At 37.1% G+C, this 23814-nt stretch overlaps 1 protein-coding gene across 3 annotated transcripts in view; it reads left to right on the plus strand.

Moving 5' to 3' along the window:
* Nucleotides 1–23814, plus strand: part of LOC145204840 (sodium channel protein type 3 subunit alpha-like) — a 96113-nt gene that overhangs the window by 4752 nt on the left and 67547 nt on the right. For 2 of the 3 annotated variants that reach the window (XM_080077437.1, XM_080077435.1), the window contains exons 2-25: nt 3480–3644; nt 5282–5434; nt 6144–6261; nt 7468–7564; nt 7874–8002; nt 9003–9124; nt 10252–10408; nt 10850–11021; nt 12134–12254; nt 12832–12889; nt 13294–13435; nt 14775–14897; nt 17141–17254; nt 17722–17916; nt 18370–18682; nt 19192–19308; nt 19612–19751; nt 20315–20462; nt 20854–20954; nt 21026–21160; nt 21466–21639; nt 22163–22333; nt 22936–23106; nt 23555–23730. In XM_080077437.1, the coding sequence (XP_079933563.1) occupies nt 3528–3644; nt 5282–5434; nt 6144–6261; nt 7468–7564; nt 7874–8002; nt 9003–9124; nt 10252–10408; nt 10850–11021; nt 12134–12254; nt 12832–12889; nt 13294–13435; nt 14775–14897; nt 17141–17254; nt 17722–17916; nt 18370–18682; nt 19192–19308; nt 19612–19751; nt 20315–20462; nt 20854–20954; nt 21026–21160; nt 21466–21639; nt 22163–22333; nt 22936–23106; nt 23555–23730 (3464 nt within the window). In that variant the 5' untranslated portion in view covers nt 3480–3527. Of the gene's footprint in view, nt 1–1939; nt 2018–3479; nt 3645–5281; nt 5435–6143; nt 6262–7467; nt 7565–7873; nt 8003–9002; nt 9125–10251; nt 10409–10849; nt 11022–12133; nt 12255–12831; nt 12890–13293; nt 13436–14774; nt 14898–17140; nt 17255–17721; nt 17917–18369; nt 18683–19191; nt 19309–19611; nt 19752–20314; nt 20463–20853; nt 20955–21025; nt 21161–21465; nt 21640–22162; nt 22334–22935; nt 23107–23554; nt 23731–23814 lie in introns of those variants that run through there. The other variant, XM_080077436.1, reaches the window with a different exon arrangement.

Below are 23814 nucleotides of genomic sequence, written 5' to 3' on the forward strand. Positions count from 1 at the left end.
AAAACAAACATTTCCTGGTTAAAATCTGTCAGCTCTTTTATTGTAGACAAATATTTTTCGTTTTAAAAGCATCTTCAGTGTCTGTAAAAAGTGCTATCCCTAACTATAACACGTCACTGTAGGTACGGGTTATTGTTAACCTTTTTAATTGGATAATATAGAAACATTTGTTCTGTAACAAATTTTGAACAGACGGGCAAGTACCGCGATTAGGTTGATTTGTTCATTAAAACAAACACAAATATCCTCTTGGAACAGTAAAATTTACGAAGTGGGTTTTGTGTTTCCTAGATAAATTTAATTGTTAAAGCGTCCCGTTGTTAAAATTTTGCGAGCGTTGTGTTCAATTTCAGCATTATGTCTCACGCGATTTCTCAGTTGCGCAATATGTTGTTTTGCACTCGACCATTTATTGCTTAACTGCCACAATGGCATGTAGATAGGCACAAAAAGTAGTCACATAATGTGAGTATCTTTTGGTTTATTAACATATCATTGACCTTTGGTTTATTTTCTCAACGAACATGTTTAAAATTTTCCTTAGTGGTTGCATACGTCCAATAACGTAAAGGTAGGGTGCAAAAAAAACCCTTAGTCATTTTTTTTTCGACTAAATGTTACAGATTACGTTTTTTTCCGTCTATGCACAACATTACTTGATTTACAACCAGGTAAATTTGACATTAATTGAGGGTAGACACGAGGAAATATTGTCTACCAGTTTCAGTAATTTAGTCTGTACTGTTTTTTACGATGTTACCCAACTGATGAAAATCATGGACATAAGTTTGTTCTTATTTTGGAGGACATTTTGTTTATTCTTGTGAGATAAATCCTGAACTCTAAGCATGACAATATCTATTCGGCGTGAAAACTTTTTCGTTTGTGGTGCTCTCGGGGAAGATGCCCGGTTCCGATGAAGTTGGGTAATATTTTTCGGCAACGTACTTTAGCCGTTGGCGTCAGAGGACCTCATCAATTATTCAAACGGCCACCCCGGGCCTTTCCTGTCTGTCGTTTTCACATTTAGTCAAAACCCGCTGCATCAGCAGGTTCACGCTTTGTGACGTAGACATTTAACTCGTTTATGACGTAACTATCGCGATTATTAATTGACTCGTTCAATTTAGTGATTTTGAGTGCTTTTGAAGTGTTCCGTTCCGTTTTAAAGACGATTAGAGACAGTTGAGACAGTGGCCTGAAAGTTGTTTCTAAAAAAGTTTGTTTCCAAGTTATGTGCATGGTCTTGCAAGATTTCTTTAAAAGTGGCCAAATCTTTCTTGTGAACATTAGTAAACTTACTTGAGAGTTTTGACCTTTATTAACCTGATGTGCCAGATACGTCAGATACACGTTTAGTAACAGTTTTATTCTGACGGCCTAAGGCGCACTTTAAAAGTTATTCAGGTGACTTTTCCAGCAGCACTTGTGATGTCATAGAAATGTTTGTGTGAAGTCATAGAGATGGAAACAAGTCAAGGCCATTTTCAAGGTCATGATTTTTGTCGAAATATTTTTCACCTAAAAGTATTTGGCGCACATTTATCATAAAAAGCAGTTGCATGGTAAACAGTAATCATTGCGTTTGTTGCTCTGGTGCCCAAATACACCTGAAAAGTGCGAAATTAATTTGCTTGTTGTCAGAAATGACGAAAAGTTTCGAGCACTTGAAGGCACCACATCGAGATATGAGATTCTCTTTTTCTCTCTCGAACATTTCTGCATCGCGATGACGCGTCACGCGTGGTTAAAATGCGTAGTCGAGGTGCACTTATGACGCAACAATACCCACGTCTCTATTGTTTCTCAGAGCATTGATATAAAAATAAACACAATTGTACATTGTTTGTAATTTAGCTTAAAATTTCCTAGTGATCTTGGTTGTATATTGGTTGTATGTTTTTTGTGGTCATTAAAATCTGGATACTTTTTTAGCAGGTGCAATAGTTAAGTTAATTTTATGAATTGTGCCACTTTACAAGGCGTTTGATCTTCAAGCAAAACACGTTCCAAACACGTAAGTTTTACATCAGCTGTATCCGAAATAACTGATTCGGTTGATTGAGCCCAAAGGGAAAATGTTCCGTTCCGTTTTAAAGACGGTTAGAGACATTCGAGACAGTGGTTTAAAAGTTGTTTCTATAACGTGTTCCTAAAAAAGTTTATTTCCAAGCCTTGAAATAACTGATTCGGTTGATTGAGCCCAAAGGGAAAATGGCTGCAAAATACTTGCTCACTGAAGCGTGTCACTTAATTAAAACTCGCCGGTGCGTGACGTTTCTGGTCGCAGGTGACCAGAGGGAGCTTCATGAATATTTCAAATTCAAAGCAGGTCAACTGTTAAAAGTCTCAGATTGCTTTGCACCACGAATACAGCGACAGAAGGGGACAGATAAACATACGAAACGGAGTTGCTAATTTAAATGTTTTGTAAAACAACGACAGCTGAGTTCTTTTTGTGGTGAATCTTCTTAAACGCGTGATTCTAAAACTTGTTACGTCAGCGATTCGATCAAATGTTCATCCAAAACCGGTTTAGCCTCACCCCGTACTGCGAAATATAAATGAATATATTTTACTCATGTTTTTCACTTTATTTCTTAAGCAAAACAGCTAATTGTATTACAAAACTGTATTAGCTGATGCAATAACTCGGTTGGCCATTGAATATGTTTATCCATAGCTTTTTTGGGACCAACGACACAGTTCGGAAAAATAATGATTAAACAAGCAAAACTTAGGACTTTATGCAGATCTTTATAAGCTCAAATCTTTTTCAAAAGCACGTTACTTTTTTGTTATAAGTAGGTAATGCGGCTCGTTAAGTAAACAAAATGGTGCGTTTTGGTAAAGTCTGGCTGTTCACGAAAAGGCAAACAAGTTGACGATTCTTAGCGCTTAAAAATAATAAAATTCAACTGAAAATTAGCACTGTTAAATAAAACAAACCAAATTACAACTCTTAAAAATAGTTACTTTAAAATAGATATTTGGATTTTAAAGAAGTTGTATGGAAAAGGTAAATCAAAATGTTCATGTGTAAACGACAACATGTGCTTTGTGTTTGAACATGGCCTAGTTTTACCAAATAGTGGAAGCCTCGCTGATGCAGTTGCATATAGGTCATTCAACTGCTGAACATAATTATTATTGATCGTTTAGCTAAGATGAACCTGTGCACGTCTTGATCGAACTCAAAGTCAGAATTGCTCTTTTCCGCTTCACTCTTTCTATTAGGGCGCTCGGCTTAAATCAGAACAACAAACAAATTAGTGCAGTATGATTTCTATGATTGACTTATTCAAATAGAACCGATATTTTAAAATGCTTCAAGAAACAATTTTGACATTATTTTGAAATGCTGGTTTTAACCAAGAATGCTTTTAAAATGCTTTTAACATAGTTTTTCAAATCCTACATTTTTCAAATTTTACATAAATTTTAATAAATTATTTTAAAATGACGTCATAATTTTTCAGGGCTTGAACAAAATTTCCCTCCGAATGACGTAATCGGTTGGTGACGTCATGTCAACACTCACCCTGTTGGAGGTCTTTTTCACCCCCCTCACGGAAGAGAAAATTCGAGAACAGGAGAGGACCGTCGCGTTGACAAACGATAAACGAAGGAAGAAGACTTTCAAGGTCAGTCTGTGAAGGTCATCGAAAAATACATATTTTTTTCACGAGCTCGCCCATGCAGAAATTGTTTTGACAAACTTGTCTATGTTAAACGGATTAGGGTGGTTTGATGCCATAGTTCGTTGGCAGTTTGTTCGATAATACGATATAACGTAGTGTGCTGGTAAGAAAACCTCCTACGCCATAATATATAATAATAATAATAGTGACAAACTTAACTTAATCGGTTTAGGTTAAATAACCAACGTTGCTGAAACGGAACAAAATAACTGAAAAAACAACCGTGAAATGTTAGTGCTGATTTATATAATTCTGCTTTGTTTGGGGTGCAGCCTAAAATATTTCGCAAGACATTGTTAAACTGTGATTATGTATTCGGCGGGATGCAGAAATTTGAAGTTAAGATTAAATTCGCAGTCGAGTTGTAAATTTGATTAAAACATAAAAATATGGAAACTTTTACAAAACCTTTCTTAAGAATATTCTGATATGTTTTAATAGCGTTTCAACACACTGTTAGGTAGATTGAATTAGTAAAAGGGGCCAATGAGTTTGATCAAAACTTTGTGTATTATGTTTTCTCTCGGTCATTGGCTTTAGAATCTTCGGTAGCTTGTTTGAACCGTTTATTTAAGTTTTTACCTTTTTTATATGAAGGGTAGCACCTTTTTTAAATTAAGCATCACCACATATTTCACCATATGATAGAAGTTAGAATCATTATAGGCATAAACTATAGTGATTTACCAGTGTGGAATATTTCAATTTTGGAAAAAGTTGACTTTCAAGTCTAACTTGATGTTGTGTGGAAGGTCCTGCTTTCCTTCGAGTGCAGGCATCTACATAATGACCTTTTAAAATATTTATGCGGCGTCTTTTAGCTTCTTTATCCGTCGATCGATGCCTAACTTCCTCATGTGCGTGCGCAACCCCCTTTATTTTGGGGTTCTTGACATTTCGCTTTGCCTTCATACGGGCTCGGGACGCTACACTCAATGCATTAGACCGGATTTGTACCCGTCCATAACCGATACCAGTCGAATCCCGGTATTGCGCTGAAAAATTCGGGAAACTTTTCCCGAAAGCCACCCCCTTCGCCGCCTTGTCAATACTATTGATTTTCCGTGGAAACTCCTTCCTCTCATTCGAAGTTAGCCAAGTTAGAGTTCGCCTTCCTTGCTTCTTCTTTGTGTTTTGCTTCTGCTGTTTGTATTTGAGCAGCATCGAATGCAGAGCACACAAACAACGAAACTATCGACTTTTTCTTTATGCAACTAAAGCCACAATAACCTTTGTATTGTTTAGTAATGCTGCGTGTGCTTTCCAAACAAAACGTAATTTGCAAAACAACTTTGGAACACTATATACAGATCTGTTCATGAGTTTAATGGTGAAAATAACGGCCCAAATAGACGTAAAAACCGACATGCTTTGCTGAAACGTTTGAACAATAAAGCATGCCGCATTTGACGTCCATTTGGGCCGTTATTTTCACCATTAAATCCCTGTACCTTTCTTAACGAAAAATGTAGATTTTAAAGTAACGTTTGTGTCTGAGTTTGTTTAACGAACTATCGGTCAAATCTTAATCAATAAAATCAAGCTAGCGTTTCTCTCATCCTACTTATTATAATTTTTAGGAGGATGAGGCGGAGGAAGCATCAAAAAACTCTCACGCGACCTCTGACCTCGAGGCGGGGAAAACCCTACCCGAATACCTGCAAGGGGATGTCCCTGAAGATTATAAATTCCGCCCTCTAGTGGACCCAGATCATTATTACGACGACAAAAATGTAAGTGATCAATTGTGAAACAAGAACTGCTGTGTTATAAACTACGTACGAGCATATACTGGCAACTGTTGGTTGGGAAAGTTGAGCGATTTCAAGCATGGGGTTAATGTTCCCACAAAGGGCGCATGGGTTTTTCTGGGGTTCTTATGTTTATGTTGATAAAAATTTGTTTAATTTACTACATAACGTGTGAAAGCTCCATATCTAAGAACTACTTTTTTCATCATATTTTGCAAATGCTGTCTACTGCATTTTGTTAAACGTCCCAACCATAGACCATCAAAGCACATTCATATGAATTTACTTTGACGTCCGCAGACGTAGTGTCTTTATTATAGGATCTAGAACTGATCTGGTTAAGGCTTTTAATCTACTTTATTTTCCGAACAATCTTCTCTTTAAAGTTGTCGTTTAAAGAGGGCAGTACTAGACAGTTCTGTACATGTTTTTGTTTTACCTTTTTACGCATGCACCCACCGTGTAACAGCCTTGAACCTGTTTCAAACCCTACAGACTGTGTTAAGTAATTACTTTCCACTTTGCATAAGTTGCCCAGCAAAAGGTTTAAGGAGAAAGCTTCTTATTAAACTTGTAGCTGCAGTTGATTGTTAGCTGTGATCAATAATTCATGGCGGACGGACTCGAAGCGCAAACTGCACCAGCAGCGCATTTGCAGGTCGAACACAATCTACTGTCGTTTACCTTGCAGACCTACATCGTATTGGATCAGAACTACAACATCTACCGGTTCAGCGCCACACGAGCGCTTTACTGTTTTGGACCACTCAGTTTTGTCAGGAGGATAGCAAACCGAGTCCTCGTTCATTCATATCCTTTGCTTCTTGTTTTTTTGTCTGATTAAATAAAATTTCTTTAGGATGAATAACTTTATGTTTTTCATGAACTGAATCAATGAGCATTAGGTTCATTATAGTCTTCATCCACCAAGCAACAAACTAGGTTATTCTTGTTTAAATTGTGCAGTATTGTCCAATTGGACAGTTTTTTTTAACGTGCTGAAATGGCAATACCGAAAACAACGCTGTCTTTGGGCAGACGAGTCATTATATTTGGATATATTAACACAATTTTCTAGGAAAATTTAGACATCGTTAAAAACTTACTCAAATAGAATAAGCTGGAAACAGTCATATTTATGATTTCTATGCCATCATATTATGTGTTAATTTTTAACCTTTTGGATTTGGCTAGCTTCATAGTAATTTAATTTGAAAGGATTGATTTGTAAAAAAAACTAAATTAAACGACTGCAGATAGGCGTTAAGGGTACGACGTATTTGTAAAGGTAAAGAAGTGCTCACCCACTGGAAAGACGACGATGCAACATAACATTACCTGAATAAATAACCTTTTGCTGCCATGCAAAATGTATAAACGAGTATTTCTCTTTCAACAGTTTTTATTATATTTGTCTTGTCATTATCCTGATGAAGACGTCTTGTATGGAAGACATCGACTATTTATAATAAAACTGTTGGAAGAGCAATACTGATTTACATAACATTACCTTGTGCAGAACTTTAAACGCCTTTTCGCGCTTTGGAAAACTTGAGTGGTAATGTGTGAACTCGAAGCTACTACGGATTTCACAGTAATCCACTTGTAACATTCAACCATTACCAGCTGGTAAACGCCTTTCCATTAAGTGACATGTCCGTCTCATAGGTCAGGACATTCCGTTGGTTGATCTGAGTCAGGTTTCACTTCCGGGATTTACCAGAAAATCGCAAATCATCACGTTTGTGGCCACAAAAATATTTTTGGATTCAAATTATACGAAAATCAGTTAATTAAAACTTCTCAAGACTTTGAATACCATGACTATTTTTGGCTATATTTTCGCACTTGTATAATTTATTACTTTTTTAAGAATATAGTTGTTTATTTTTTACACTAAGCTTATATTAACGTTTTTTTTAATATCATGTACCATGGGTATTAAAAATTTGTGAGGATTAAATTTTGAACCAGATTGAATAAAAAAGCTTCCTTAACGTTAATTCGTGTCAGCACGCTTTTCAACAGCTTTATCATGCTTACCATTCTCGTCAACTGCTTCTTCATGACTCAAAACACATCCAACATGCCCTGGGTGAACAATTATGTCGAGTAAGTATTACATACAGTGAATGGTATCGCCTAAAGTTATTCTGTGTTTATCGAAATGAGAAATTTTAAAAGATTAATAATAATGAATGCGTTGAAGTATTGATTGTGTGTATGTATTTTCGTCATTTTGTATTGTTCCATTTTTTTGTATTTGTTCCTTTTTTAGCTTTTTTCTGGCTTAAATTGCTGAAAATTGTGCTGGTTAGAACAAAGGCAAGAAAAAGTGCAAAATATTGTTAAAAGTCACTCGTGTTTTATCGTTCTGGAAAACTAAACGATTTTTCATGCGAATAGGCTTGATTTTTGCAGACGCATTTTTCTTGGCATCTACACGTTCGAGATGATTGTAAAAGTTTTGTCACGTGGTTTTATCTTGACCCACTTCACGTATATGAGAGATCCGTGGAACCTGCTGGATATCAGCGTCATAGCAACAGCGTAAGCGAACTGTGATGTTGTTTGTAAATAATTAAATATTTCTTGTTACTTTATAACACCAGACACCGACTTAAAGAGTGTGACATAGAAGTGACGTTAATATTAGTCGTATTTTCAACTTCAGAGAATTCACACAATCTATTTCCATTATCAGTAAAATAACGCAATTGGCTAGCATCTTTTTTTTGTTAAGTTACGTTTACAAATTTGAAGAAAAATGTTTGAATTTCGCGTGAGAATTTTTGCACATACGCAAATACCTCTATTAAGAAGTAAACATCTGCCGTTTTAAGATTTTTATCCTTTTTTGCTTCTGCAAACTTTTACAAATACCTCAGTACACTTGGTTTAGCTTTAAAACTGAACTGTATATATTCCTTTTCTTCTTCTTACTCTATACCTCCTCCTTTTCACATTTACCACAGTTTCTTCTCGGAACTTATTATAATTCTCGGTTTACAAGTGAGCAGTCTTACTGGTCTACGTGCTTTTCGTGTGCTTCGAACACTCAAAGCTATTTCTTCAAGTCAAGGTATTTCTCTATTTCTATTCTCTTCGTTTTTGTTCTACTTTTCACTATATCTTTTGCCTCGTGCTTACGCATGCCTATCTCTTTACGACTTCACGCTTTCAACCTCGTTAAATATCTTCAAACATTTATCAACGTGATTTTCGATCTCGAGATAAAGTGACAAAATTAAGGATTTAAAAACATAAATTGCAAAACTAACAAGTCACAAGCAGCTAATGGGTTAAATGCCGTAAAAAAACTTGAACATATGCCTAAAATGGCAAATGTTATTTGAAATGTTAATTAGTAGCGATTTGTTAAAAGAGTTTATATAAGTTAGTTTTATCCCTCTGTCACTCTTGCCACAATAAACTTGGTTGATATACGTCACACATAAGGTCATGACCTTGGCATTTAGCAATTCGGTTCATGATTCACGTATCATATGAGCAGCAGCAGGTTCATTACATGAGACACTTTCATCCACAGTTACTTAGATGTGATCATGAACGCAATGGCTGCTGGTGGTGAAGCGAAGAAAATCCCAGGAATGGCGGCGCTTCGTGCTTTTCGCGTCCTCAGAGCCTTGAAGGCAATCTCAGCCATTCCCGGTAAATCATATCTGCATGTTTTTCATGTACATTTTGTAAGGTGTAAGCATTGGCATACAGACCAAGGGCCATGCTGCCCAAAAACTTTCGAAAAATATATAGTTTGTCTGCCGGTCAACTTGCAAAGAGCCGCAAAGGCAAAACGTTTGCATCTAAATTGTTTAATTATCTTCCAAAGCTTGGTTCTGTCTTCGCCAGTAGTTGTTTGTATATTAAGGTGGAAATTGTTTCGCCGAGAAACAGACAGGCCAATTTATTTGTAAAAGATGACTTTTCGCCACTTCTTACATCATCTTGAGATAAATTGTAAGAACCAAGCAGCAAGTAAAACAAATAAAAAACGCGAGATAACCACACGAATGGCAGGCGACAAATATATTGGCTGGTCTGATTTTGTCAAAATCTTTAAAAACGTGAATTGTGTACCTAACATAATTCCTATCCAAAAAAACGTCTAACGCGTTAAAAGTTGTGTATTTAATGAGAAGTATACCATTTATTACAGTAATCTTCAAATTGGAATTATGCTGTATTTTCGGCACAAATGGTGGTAGACGGCCGAGTCCCATTCTTTTCAAAACAAATTTTCCTCTGCTGGCGTGTCTAGTTGTTAACTGTGCATAATAAATACACACTGGCTTCACCGTCTAGCCTACATAATTAATCCCCTTCAAAACGCCCGTCGATAAAACGCGATTCAATCGATTCATATACTCTGACGTAACCTCATTCCATATTATGACGTAAGACTGCACGTTTTTGCATCCGCTTAATGCATATTAATCCCATCATCAGTTTTCAAAGCGCTGTCACATTTCCCATTTTTATGCTCAAAACATGCTTAAAGCATTTGGTCGTCTTGCTAAGAAGTAGTCAACTATAGCGTAGTAAAACAATAGGATACTACTGCTGCTGCTATATATGTCTTAAAATATTAGATGCCATCGGCTTAATGATTTTCATGTACTTTAATGAAATATACTGGGCCTGTCAAAAAAGATGCTTAAAAATTAAGGCAATTCGGACACAAAACTTGACACCTTACTAGTTTTGGGTTTTGAACCGTTACCCAAGTTTCAAGTTGGCATTAAGAATTTTGTGAGCATTTTTTTTGCTGATTGTTTCAGGTTTAAAAGCGATCGTGTCAGCTCTGATTGAGTCGGTGAAGGCTCTCAAAGATGTGATGATTCTGACTCTGTTCGGTCTGTCGGTCTTTGCGCTCATCGGATTACAACTCTTCATGGGAAGTCTTCGCAACAAATGCATCAAAACATGGCCACCGAGGTGGGTTTGCATGACACACGAAAAATAAAAACTTAAAATAAGTTTTTAGCATTTCTCGACAAAAGATAAATGATTACCGGGAGTCAAACAGTTTTAAGTACATGTATTTTAATGTTTCTGGTTTGGTTGATTTGAAAAATATAAACAAACTAAACCAACTTTTTTTTGTCACATCACGATTGACATAAATTGGTGCTGTTTTTCAATTGACATAAAATTGGGGATATTACATAAAATTGATGTTTTTTTAACTAAAAACAGTTTTTTTCAACTTTTTAACCTAAACTTGACTTTTAAATAGCAACATTTTTATTTTGACAACATTTTTCATTTGTGCATTTAAAAGTCTTTTGTGCCTTTGAAAGTTTAAAACTACTCAAAAATGTATTTTTTTACGAATTTTGAACCGAGTCTTGACATATAATTTCTACATTTTTACAGTTACAACCAAACACTACAGGATGCATGGGACACACAGAATTACACGAATGTTACCAAACCTTTCGAGAGATCTTATTACGCTTCGCCGGAGTTGCTAAAGTCGCAGTTTGTTTTCAAAACCACCGACGGTCAGCTCATTCCGTTCGACAACCTCAACAATTCACACGGATTGGTGAGCTATAGAAATATTAACTATTAAATAGTGGAGTCACCTTTGTTATGTTGATTCCTTACTCTTCTAATTTATTGATAAATTTGCTTTCTATCTTGGTGTTGGCACACCACAGTGTTGTGCTAACTAAAACTGGTTTTAAAACATATATTCAACTTTAACTCCGAATAATTTACGTCTCAAAGTACCGAGTGGTTGTTACATGTTAAAACTCAGTGATGCTGTTACATTGTTTGTTAAAATTTGGCCTTTTCTGAAATGTAAAAAAATATACTAATGTGCGTCAATGTGATAGTTGTCGTGGATAACAGGTTATTTGGCATGTGCAAAGTTTTTAACATTGTATGAATCACCCAGTTCGTTTCGAACTGTTACGGCGATTTGAACAAAGTTAGCCGAGCTAATTGTTTTATTGACTTACAACCAATACAGCTGTGCGACAACACACGATGCTATCAGGCTATTTAGGCCGGTGCGTCCGTTTGATCGATAGATACTAGCAACATGTATTTGAACACGATTTTTTGATTAAACTAATCAATCGATTCCGCGCATAACCTTACCCATATCGCCTGTTTGTCTGCCCTGATTTTTTACACTTTTTCAGCTATGGCTCAGGGTTTTAGTACAAGGTTTTCAGTCTGTTAAACCTAGCACCCAATGTCACATAAAATAAGACTTTTTTGACAACATATTATATGACTAAGTCTGTATTGTCCACATCCGGAGATGGGCACTATCTGATTAGGCGAGTATAGGGATTGCTGCGTCACTGGAGAAATGGACAGTTTGAAAACGGCTTTGAAAAGAGGCTTAAAAACGGATTAAACAAAATTTAAATGTCCAGTAAATTACTAAAAACGTGACCTCTGTGGCTATTACAATACTCAATATGTAATTAACGAAACTGGACTTTCGAAACTGGAGTTTTTTTCTTTTGCAAAAACTACATCGTTTCTTTAAATCTTGTTCGTCAATCCCATTTATATTGCCTCTTCTATCAGTAGGATAACAGCTAGAACTGTCCCTTTTTTAAATTACTCAAACAAACCAATTGTATAAAGCCAACTGCAGTTTACACAGTTAAGTAAAACTTGTACACTTACACACAGGAGGGCGCCCTGGTGTCACTACCGATGTTCTGCGAATCGAATCCGGATCCGAAATGCCACAACGAATCCCGCATCAAGGGCTGGTTCAACCAGAGTTTGGAGGAATGGACTGGAGATGAATGTGAGTTGGTAAACTTTTATTAAACAGCTGGGTGACGTTGAAAATGACTTTACAACATTATCAACTAAACATTCGCTACTTTAAGCTAAGTTTCTTCATCTTTATCATGTACTTTATCAATTTCATTCTAGCTGTGGTGTACGAATATTAACTAACAACAGTGGCGTACCCATACCTGTAGCATTGCGACTTTAAGCCCCTAAATACGATAACGTCTAAAAGCCATCTGAAGTGTTGACTGTAAAGTAACACATAAAATGTACTGCTGGCGTTGTGTTGGGTGAACATCTCAAGGCCACATGCCAAGGCCAAAAGTCTAGGTTGGGCTGGTTGTGTAGACGTTTGGTGATTGAAATAATGTGGATTTCACCCATAAGTAGGGTGGAAGGTTATACAGACTGCAAAGTTTGCCGTTTTGAAAAGCAACTATTGGACTATAAATTAGGATCTTAAGTGGGCTATATGCATTCTAGTTTACACTATGTATATCCAAGTCGTGTTTTCTGTTTGGCTTTGCATTTTTTGTTTTCAAACTTTGCCTAAACACTATATTCTGTGACAACATCTTTTCTTTCAGGTAATTACTGCTTCGTAAATGGGGCCGCGTGGCTTTGTGGAAACGGATCCCAATCCGGGTAAGTTGGATTCGAAATAGCAAAGTATAAACAACATACACCATTCCTCCAATAAACATTTATACTCTACTACTCAACTTCATATTGTTCGTACAAGTAAATCAAGTATCCGTTCTCATTCACCAGTCTTCCAATAAACATTTATATCCCACTTCTTAACTTTAAATATTTAGCTTGTTTAATATTGTTTTCACATATGAAGAAGATTTTTACTCGCCAATATAGTCTGATATATTGTGTGAGTAAAGCTTGTGCCACCCAACCGGTTGTACTAAACGCCTAGATTGTTAAACGCTTGCTGGCACAGAAATATGCTGGTTTTAAAAACATTATTTAGGTTTGTTGAATATTTAACGTCTCCCAACTACTTTTACCATTTTTTTATGGACTCTTTTGGTTTTCAGACAATGCTGGGAAGGATATACGTGCTACCAAGCTGGAGAAAACCCCAACTTTGGTTACACAAGTTTCGACAACTTTCTGTGGGCGTTTCTATCCCTGTTTCGTCTCATGGCGCAAGATTACTGGGAAAACCTTTATCAGCTGGTAAGACTCGAATGATGACAATAGCCCTCGGGAAAAAAGCATTAGACTATGGAACGCCCATCACTAGTTACAACTCTGCGAAGTTGCATTGTATTTTTTAAGATTATTTCTAAAGTTCAGTTCCTATGTCTGGATGTAATTCTGTCTATATATTATATTTACCAGTTAAACTTGACCTTAAGTTTTATTCTGGTGTTTAAATAGGTTTTCGAGTCATGAGGTCTGCTTGTAACTATGTAACAATCGTGATTGCACACATAAAATCATAAACTCGCGTTTTATCACAACATAAATAATGTTTACAATACAATGGGTAGGTACGGAGCCATAAATAACCAGTCACCAAATGTCCCAAGTTTGTTTGGTACCGTCTGACCGCTTGGAACCAACCACACCACGCGTTCTAAAGCTACGCCGTAAATTTTAAACATTGTAATTAAAATTGACACATAACAAACATTGTTGGGCAATTTGTCACTATAAACTGGTTTAATTTAAAGGCCACTAGATTTTGGCCGATTGGTCCAGGGCGCCTGCATGGCCTATGTACAGACATAAAAAATGATCGGGATTCGAGCGTTTGGGTTCGAATCCCGCGAAAAAGTGTAACTTTGAATGAGACTAATTGGGTAATTAATTGAAAAAAAACGGCGTTAAAAGTAATGGGTTTTGTGCGTAACCTTTAAGTCCTTTTCCATTAAACTTTGACGTGTTATGCGTGTGCGTTTATAAACTGTTGACCTTCTGTGTTATTCACGTTACTGCGTTGGTCCAAAGTTCGCTTCTAAAAGTGTCCCACTTTGGCGGCTTTCTAATGCTTCAAAACCCCGTAAGCTCTTCTAGTGAAAGGTTGGTGAATTATATATGGGAGCTGTTACCCAAGCCAGAAGCGGTCGAGGAGCGCATATTGTTAGTCACATTAATTTTTAAGCAAGGCTCTATCGCACCGTTCACCCAACTTGCCACACGATAGTACCATTTCAACGAATTGTTAAATTTAATTTAGAAAACTCTTCAATAAGAAGGGTCTACAAACTGCGTTTTCTTGAAAATATACAAACAAAAAATTGTGTAAAGTATAGTTCAGTCACTGCTATGGAAATAAAACACAGAAAACATAAAATATGTACGTAATTATGGATAATAGCCAGCATAGGGCGCCACAGAGTTGTATGTAAACAAACTGTGGTGTTGCGGATTAAAACAAATCGTCGCTCTCGAACGGGGTCCGCTGTCGAAGATATTACCAGTAATTGCGTTTACATAATGTATAGGAAAAGTTGTGAAGTGAAAAGTCGCTGTAACGATCAACTGCTTATAATGAATTATGCATTTGCAGACGCTTCGTTCTAATGGACAAGTCTACCTCATTTTCTTCATGGTAGTTATCTTCATTGGTTCATTTTACCTGGTCAACTTGATTCTTGCTGTGGTGGCGATGGCTTATGAGGAACAACATCAGGTGAAATAAATCTGTCTATGTAACCGCCCCTTCGGCTACCTGGTAAAACCAATAATGACCTTCTAGTCTGAAACGTGGGCAACCTTTTTTCATGCAAGGGCCAAAAAGTATTGATATTGCGGAGGCAATTCTCATGCAATAACAAAAGACTAAGACAATTTCAACTTTAACTTGTATTCGTTTGATGTAATATTGTACATATATTAGGTAAACTATACAGTACTTGCTTCCTCCAACTTTACCCTTAAACAAGTTTGCGTAAGTTGCTGACAGTCATATCCACTCACACAGTAAACTTAACACAACTCCATAACTCATTTTCAAGGCAAGCACACGTACACACAATATATTTGTCTTTGTACCTAATTCTTTGCATTAATCTAATAACTATCAGCGTTAATTTAAGAACTCTTTGGTACATCAATGGGCTTTAATGTAGCCGGCTGCAAAAAAGTACGAAGTTTTATTGCGATCGCGGGCCGCTCAAAGGTTGCTCGTGGTCCCGGTGTATTGGAATGTTGCCTATTTTTTGACGTCCAGAGGGGGTCGCTATCACGAAGGTTGAAAGTCATGATTTATAGCAACACAGTTAAATTGAGCGTGCCTTTACAAGAACAGCGGGCAAAGTGTTTAAAAACATTTAAATTAGGTGCAAATTAAACGTGGAGTTGTGACGTTTTCAATTTTGCAATGTTCTGTGACATTGTCATTGGTTGCCGTTCATTTTTAAACACTCGCTTAAGGCAGGCCTATGCACTGAATACATTGCGCTCGCCCGAAAACTGCAAACCAGGCTTAAATCGTTACCGAAATTTGATTACGAGCTTTTGGGCGCCAGAAAAAGACATTGAAAATACATTTAAACTTGACGGTGCGGATCGAAAGACCAACGAAAGAGCCGCAAAATTTGGAGAAAAACGTCGCCGCGGTCGATGAGTGACGTTGTACAGGAATATTTCAGTGTAATTGATTGTGCGGGGGATAACAGAGCCTCGTATGAGGTGGACTTACCCATAGCAGGCTGGCTTGATGCTACTGGAGTTTCCTGGTCTCGCTGTTGTCTCTAAACCCTCTAACTTGCTTGTTGTGTTTATCGATTTTGGTCCTTTTCCCAACCAACGCAGCCAAACATGAACAAGATCTGTCGCTGCTGTTTCGGTCGATAAACCAACTACATTATGCTAATAGCGTTTTTCCGTAGTGTTGGCATTCGACGAAAACTCAAGTTTGGCTGAAAGTTGTAAGCCGGGCCGGGCTTTTTCGGTCTCGTCCAAAAGAAGCGAATAAAGTTTCGATAAAGCGGATTTGATTCGGTCCTGAGCTCAAACTTGTATCATATGTGCGATAATTTGACCTTATTAAATCCCAATTTTGCGGGCCCATTTCGGGCATAAAATAAAAAGTTGGGTTTGGTTCGCAATTACGTGCTTACTTATTGTTAAACTTAAAAGCATGTTTGAAGTTTACGCTCTTTATAAAACGCTTAGTAATGTTTGCGCAGTTTATTTGTTCCAAGAATTGCTTTTTAAATTGTACACAATACAGTTTCGCTAGTCTGCTATTCCAGCGGGTTGGCAGCCTCTAGTGCAGTGGTTCTCAACTCGTTTCAGGCCATTCGGCCCAGTAAAAATGACTTCGTGGACCATTCGATTTTTGAGCAAGGTTAAAGTGCGCATACGAAAAAACATTTAGACTTGAAATATAATTCTTTGAAACTGACTTTCAAGAAGTGAGATACAATTATTAACAAGAACCACCAGTTGAGAACCACTGCTCTAGTGTAAATGTCGTTTAGAGGTTACACGCGTCCTTTATATGACTCAACAACACACAACATAGAAACAAAATGGTTTTAAACTGCAGACAGTGCATAATGTTTCGACCTTTTAGGTCTCATCAGTGCAGCTGGTGACGAGACATCGGCCGTATTGGCCAGTGTTGTCATCTAACGGCACTCTAGTTTGTTGGGACCAGCAAGCTAAAAAGCCATGCCTTAAGCTTATCTGCATTCGCTAGTAGCTTTTATAAAATCATACTAGATATGTTGGCATTGAAATCAGGAGAATGTAAACTGCATTTGTTCCATGTGCACACAAGATGCAAAAAACGTTTGTTTAAATTTAAATTGTACACAACACGGCTTGAAAACAATCCTAAATCCTGAATACTTAATATTTTTTGTAGCCGTTTGCGAATAAATCTGATTGCTTGTTGTCATTTTATCGAATTACTGAATTTCTTAGATCGTGGCTGATGAGGAAGAGAGGAAGAAAGCTCAGATGCAGAAGAAGAAGGAAGAGCTGATGGCGATCCTGGAGGAAGTCAACAGAGCTGAGAGTCGGATTCAGAGCAGAAGAGTAAGTGAAAACATTTCAAAACTGTGGAACACCATGCTCACTTATTTGTTGCCTTATTCAAAAACAATCATAATTAAATTCATAAACAAAAGCATTCATACAATAGTTGACATGAAAATATATTTGATTTAACTTTAACTGTACACCAACTGTAACTGAACAGGCTAAGTGCACGGTCATGTAAGTTCCCACTTGTCACTTGCCACTTGCCACCTTTCGTATGGACAAAATCACTCATACATTAAAGTCGATGAGGCGACTAAATGTTTTTTTCTGAACTTACATTCATTGCTATAAGGCTCATTAGTCTTCATCCACCAAGCAACGGACTGGGTGATCTCAGCTTTAAGTTTCAATTACGAGTATAACTACCATTCAAAATTGCTGTTTGGGGTGAAACTTCGGCCCTAATACTCACCAGAAAGAAATCGTGCGAATAATTTCCTTCCTGTGCTTGTTTGTCGCAGGCGAGTCGAATAACTCCCGCATGTTCCACTCCGTCAACTCCACGATCCGGAGCCATCAAGGATTCGGATACGTCTCGACCTCCTTCTATCAAAAGATCCGATCGTGGAAGTTTAAGGTTGCTCAACAATTCGATTCGAGAGAAGAGAGAAAAGGAAATGGCGGCTTTACACGCTGCATCGAAACTTGCTGTAGAGGTGAGACGGGGAATGTTTTGATAGTAAATGTTGGGTTATAATCAGGGCAGTGGACATCCCTGCACCTAACCACGTCCAATGCCCTGTTGTGATGCTTAATGCGACACGTTTTTAAGTTAATAAAAAAGATATAAAGAGTTATTACGGAAAAAACAGCAGCTGCACTGATGAGACGTTATAGATCGAAACGGAGTGCACTGTTTGTTGTTTAAAACAGCACCTAGTTTTTGAAAAACAACAGAAGTTTTGAAAGTTTCCTTGAAGAAAGACTATTTACAACATGTTTTTTTATCACTTTGCTTGAATATTAAATATATATTTTTTTAATATGGTTGTTTCACAAAACTATTTTTAAGGTCCTTTATTGATAGTTTTTTTTTAGCAAATTAGGAAATTGATTAATACTGCAGTATGTGCTTGAATATTGAATGTTTTTTTTTATTCTTTATCCAGGTCGGGATGAACGGAGGAAGAGCTCCTCAGATCACAGAATCTCTTCCTTCTCCTGAAGTGATCCAGGATGCGGTTGCCAAGCTCCACCAGAATCAGTTGAGAAGGGAATCAGAATCCCTGGAAGTTCCACATCATCCTCATGGCATCCTCCGGAGTTCGGGATCAACTCCGAGATCTTCCTTCCGGAGCTTGCGGATGTCCCCAGCTGTGATGAAGAGGGAGTTCAAGGTGGAGGCAGAGCGGGAGAAGATGCTGATGGGAGGAAGAGCTGAGAGGAACAGGAAGGAGAGTGAAGGGAGCCAGTTCAGTTATGGTGCGCGTTTTTCTCTTTTCTTTTAATATTACTCCTTTACTCCTTTCCAAACTTGTATTAAATAGGTTATTTTTCACCTTATGGTCAAAATGCTGCTATTATAGGCAATAGTTCGCTATTTGTTTACTATGACATATTAAACTTTTTACTTCACTCTTAGTACTACGCCTCTTTCAATATCGTACTATTGCACACTATATCAAATTATTTAGTTTTAACCCTGCGGTCAATATGTCAGTTTTTCTTTATGATATTACACTCATTGTAATACTTGTACTGCCTAAAACGCTTCACCATAAAGGAACATTAGTATTTGCCACAAAAGCTTCCTGTTACTCGTTTGGGGTAAAAAAAATTAATATTTAACGTCATTAGAATAGACAAACAGGTTGTTTAAATTACAAACCTTGGATGGCAAAAACATCAGGTCTTTCGACGTACCTTTAGATTTGCACAAGCAACTTCGGAATCTTTCATTCTGTTCCGTAAATGAGATTTATTTATTTCAGGTGGTCATGATTCTGATTTCGCTGACGACGAAGGATCGGAAAATGCGAGTATTTGTGAGATCACCATAACTGAAGAAGTTGCGATGGGAAATAAAAATGCGACGAAGAATCAAAGTGGTAAGTTAATTTCACAAAATTGTTCTTAATATAGCATTTACAATTAACAGTGCAGTTCTGATATTCAAGACGTGTTTTTCAATTACTACGTTTTTTGCCTCGCCATTCCAGAATCTTTATTTTCTGTTATTGTCCTGAAATTTGTTATACTTCAACTGATATTAAATGTTTAGATGGAGTTAACTATAGGAATAAGTGACTTAGAGCAGTAGACAACTTGAAGACTGGGCCATTTATTGGCTTATTTATTTTTCCAAGTCCGGAATTACAAACAAATGTGACTTCAACTTATTTGATTGACAGGTCGGGGAAGTCTTACTAACAATGGAACTGTAGTGGACCGGAACGGCGTCGTTTCGCTCATCCAGCGAGGTTCGATCGGAACTGCACTTCCGGATGTGGTTGTGGAGAAATCAATCAGTGAATTCGATGGACGGCTACAGGTGCGAGAGATTAAATGAAACTTCACAATCCTAACTAATTCTAAAATAATTTTTGAAACGCCTAAAACTTGTATAGTTTGCAAGAAGTCACTTGAAAATTAAATTATTACAGCCAGTTTTTTTTAAGGTTTGGTTTGGGTGACCGCTAAGTAGTTTTAAGAGACCGCAAGTGTTTCATTTAAATACCAAAAAATAGCCATATTTGCTTAAACGAATTGCAAGTCCAAATTTTGGGAAACCGCTGGAGAAATTTGGGGGGCCGTTTCGGTAAAACAAAACACCTTAAAAAAACACTGATTACAGCAACAGCATTTCTTCACAGCAATATTAGCGTCTGTAGCAAGCGTCGGTTCAATTTATTGTTGTTTTATTCAATTTAAAAAAGTAGAAATAGATTTTGTGTATCTTTCAAACGGAATCGTCGTGTTTACTCGTTTATTATGGCTTCATGTTTGGCTTGTTCCGTTTAAGGAGTTCGTACTTTTTTCACTTTTGTCTCGCATACCTACAAGCAAACAAGTTCTCCTTAATAATAACATCTGCAACTGAATTTATTTATTCAGTCGACTTCGGGAGATTATGAGATGATTCACCTCGACACGTTGAAGCCGATGCCGCGATCTCGTCTTTGCTCCATCGATCGACTGACTGAACCACAACTGGAAGTTCTCAAGCAGCGAGCGATGAGCCAAGCATCCATCATGAGTGCGGGTAGGTGCCTCTGCAGGCTACTTCAATGTCATCCCAATACCATGGTCGCCATGGTTACTGTTTTAAATTGAACACGTGTTTTTGCTGCAATATAGGCATTTTCGGATATCAAACAGAAATTAATGAGAAATTAGTTTCTGTTTTACGGTGTTTAGTTTTGTTACCAAAAGAAGAAGCAGGTCTAGTTCAAGTTATTGGTTTCCTAAATGATTTTATTCGGCACAATTTATAATTCACTCGTGTTTAAGAATATGCTTGATACATGTAATAAACTCAGTTTTTTTGAAGTATGTTTATGTCTAACAAGAAGAATTCATTTAGGTATAATCGTGTCGCGGTATTTAACCCAAGGAAGGGTTCATAAAAAAATGCATTTGTTTTTCATTTTAAGGTTTGGACGAGGATCGTAAATGTGGTCCATGTTGGTACAAATTCAGTGATATCTTCTGCATCTGGAACTGCTGCGGCTGCTGGGTGGCGCTACAGAGAATGGTGGGTTTATGATTTCTATGTTGAAAGGTTAAATTGCGGCAAAAAGTATTTAAACCAATCTTTTTTTGCAGATGAAGAAAATTTGTGACGACCCTTTCTTTGACCTTTTCATCACAATATGTATTGTCATCAACACAGCGTTTATGGCAATCGAACAAAAACCTATGGACGAAGATTTTCAACACGTGCTGGAAAACGCTAATATTGTAAGTTCTAATAGGGTTAAATGATAAACAAATGCAATTTGAATTTCTGAAACCCCACAGTGATTCTAAAACTGTTTGCTTTAAAAGTCTGTAAAAATAAAGTTTTTGTTCACAGTCAGTATTTACCCAATGTTTTTGGTCTTGTGAGTTTTCGGACTACACTAGGACCACACTTTGTATATAATTATTACCCAAAAAGTTTTGACCTGCAAGCGTCTTATGAAGAAAACATTTCTCTAGTGTGTTACGAGCTTAAAAAGTTTGAGAACCACTAAGTCACATCTAAAACTTCATTTTGTTGTCAGGCTTTCACTCTGATCTTTACGACGGAACTGTGCATCAAGATGGTGGGAATGAATCCTTACTATTACTTTCAGGAACCGTGGAATTGTTTTGATGCTGTCATCGTCACTGTGTCGCTGTTAGAATTTCCACTGGAGGGCGTCAACGGGCTGTCTGTCCTTCGAACATTTCGACTGGTAAATTACTTCTTGGATTTTAAAGTCTGAAACTTCAAAAACAGCCCTGTGCCAGAAATTTAGTATTTCGCTTTTAACACCACAGCAATTATCGTTAACGATTTTTTCTAGCAAACAAATTTCCATGTTGAACTTATCAATTGTTAAAGTGATTTTTTTGATTTGTTTCTGCCCAATCTTTCACATAGGCAACTTAAACAGTCGCCAAGCTTCTTAGGAAAGTCATTTGGCTCAATAAGTCAGTCAGTTACTCAAAAACACACATTGTTAAACAGCGGCTGGCGATCAGAGTCAGTGAAAAAAAATCTATTTGAATAAGACTGACACTTTCTAAATGCGCGAAGTTAATATTTCTGCAAATAAAAGATTACACTGACACTGATCGTCGTCCATTCTTTTTAAGTCTATTTTTTAAACAAAACAAACGAATGTTCGGTGATTGCAAATTAATCAAAACTGATCAGTTATCAAGACACTGTTTTAGCTTACTGACATTTCATCTCTTCCCTCCTGTGTATTTCAGATGCGGGTGTTCAAGTTGGCAAAGTCGTGGCCCACACTGAACATGTTGATCAAAATCATCGGGAATTCGATGGGATCACTCGGCAATCTCACTCTGATCCTCATCATTATTCTCTTCATCTTTGCGGTGGTCGGGATGCAACTCTTTCGTGAGAACTACGAAGCCGTCGAGGTCAGTGATCCCAAATGTTTTTGTCTGTCGCGAAAACTCAATTTTTTTTGTTTTCAAAATAAGTACTTTGGTAAAAACTTGTGAATTAAATTATATTGTCTTGGATGAAATTGTCTACATGCTAAGTTATCCAACAGGGCGATGTAATAAGTTCAGTATAAATTCCAGTACAATTATCGGTTCCAGATATTTATAGATTCGTGAATTGCTTTGGAAAATGTTGCCTTGGTAGTTGCTTGAAACATGCAGTTGATAAAATGGCCCTGTAAACGAGTATTGCTCATTCAGGTGTTTTTTTAAATTAAATAATCGACGTCCCATACGTCCCATTACTTTACAGTCCCCTTAAACAAGTTAGCATTGGGACAATTTCATCTAAGACATATTGATCTAAATTCTAATCCATTTAAACTTTTAAAAACTACAAAAGCCAGAGCAATCGTTGTGTGTGGCATTAAACTCGAATCGGGTTTTGGCACACCAGAAGCCCTGTGGCCTACTCAAATCGGGTATTGTACTGTGGTCCTGTGTTTGAATTAGGTCCCATAAAAATCATACACCTTTAAAATAATTAAATCAACAAAAACCTTCTCGGTGTTTAGGGGAATCCCCGCTGGCACATGAAGGGTTTCGGTCATTCCTTCCTGATCGTGTTTCGGATTTTATGCGGGGAGTGGGTTGAGACGATGTGGGATTGCATGAGATGGGGAGGAGACATCTACGCTCTCTGCATCCCTGTCTTCCTCCTCGTACAAGTCGTCGGAAACCTAGTGGTGAGTGGATGAAGAATATTAAATATTTTGGATGAGATAACAAACTTTTCTAAATCATGGTTATGCTGTAGTTTAAACTTAAAGATTGTCCGAAGAACAAGGTCTTGGACGTTCAGTTTAATATTTTACCTATTGAATGGTATTTAAAATAGCGAAAGGTTTGAAAAAATTACCTACTTTTATATGATTGTCTGATGCATTTGGGATCAGTCTAAAATGTTTCAAAAAAAAAACAAAAAAACAAACAAAAAAACAAAAGCAAAATCTTGTTTGGTGAGGGTTTCTTGAGGATTTCATGTTTTTCTTAAAGTAATTAGTCCAGATTATCAATTTGTATGAGAATAAACTTCAGCTTTTCACACCCAAAAGTCTCAACTTAAAACATATTTCTCGGACAAAAACTTTCAATCTGCATCGATGTCTGATGATCCTCATCTTTTGCATCCAGGTCCTCAACCTCTTCCTCGCTTTGCTGTTGAGCTCCTTCAGCGCTGACAGTTTTGATCCCGACGATGAATCTGCTCCGAACAGCATCCAACTCTCAATCGTCCGAATCAACAGATGGATTGCATTCATCCGGAAAAACGTCAGAAGCTGGAGGACAACTATTGCAAAATCGTGCAGGTAAATATAAGTTTTATGAGATTTTTATTGTAACAATGTATGTAACGCTTTTGTTTACTTTATTTAACTTTTTTAACTGTTTTC

This window comes from Phallusia mammillata, chromosome 8 (genome assembly GCF_965637545.1).
Source record: "Phallusia mammillata chromosome 8, kaPhaMamm4.hap1.1, whole genome shotgun sequence".
Classification (NCBI taxonomy): Eukaryota; Metazoa; Chordata; class Ascidiacea; order Phlebobranchia; family Ascidiidae; genus Phallusia; species Phallusia mammillata.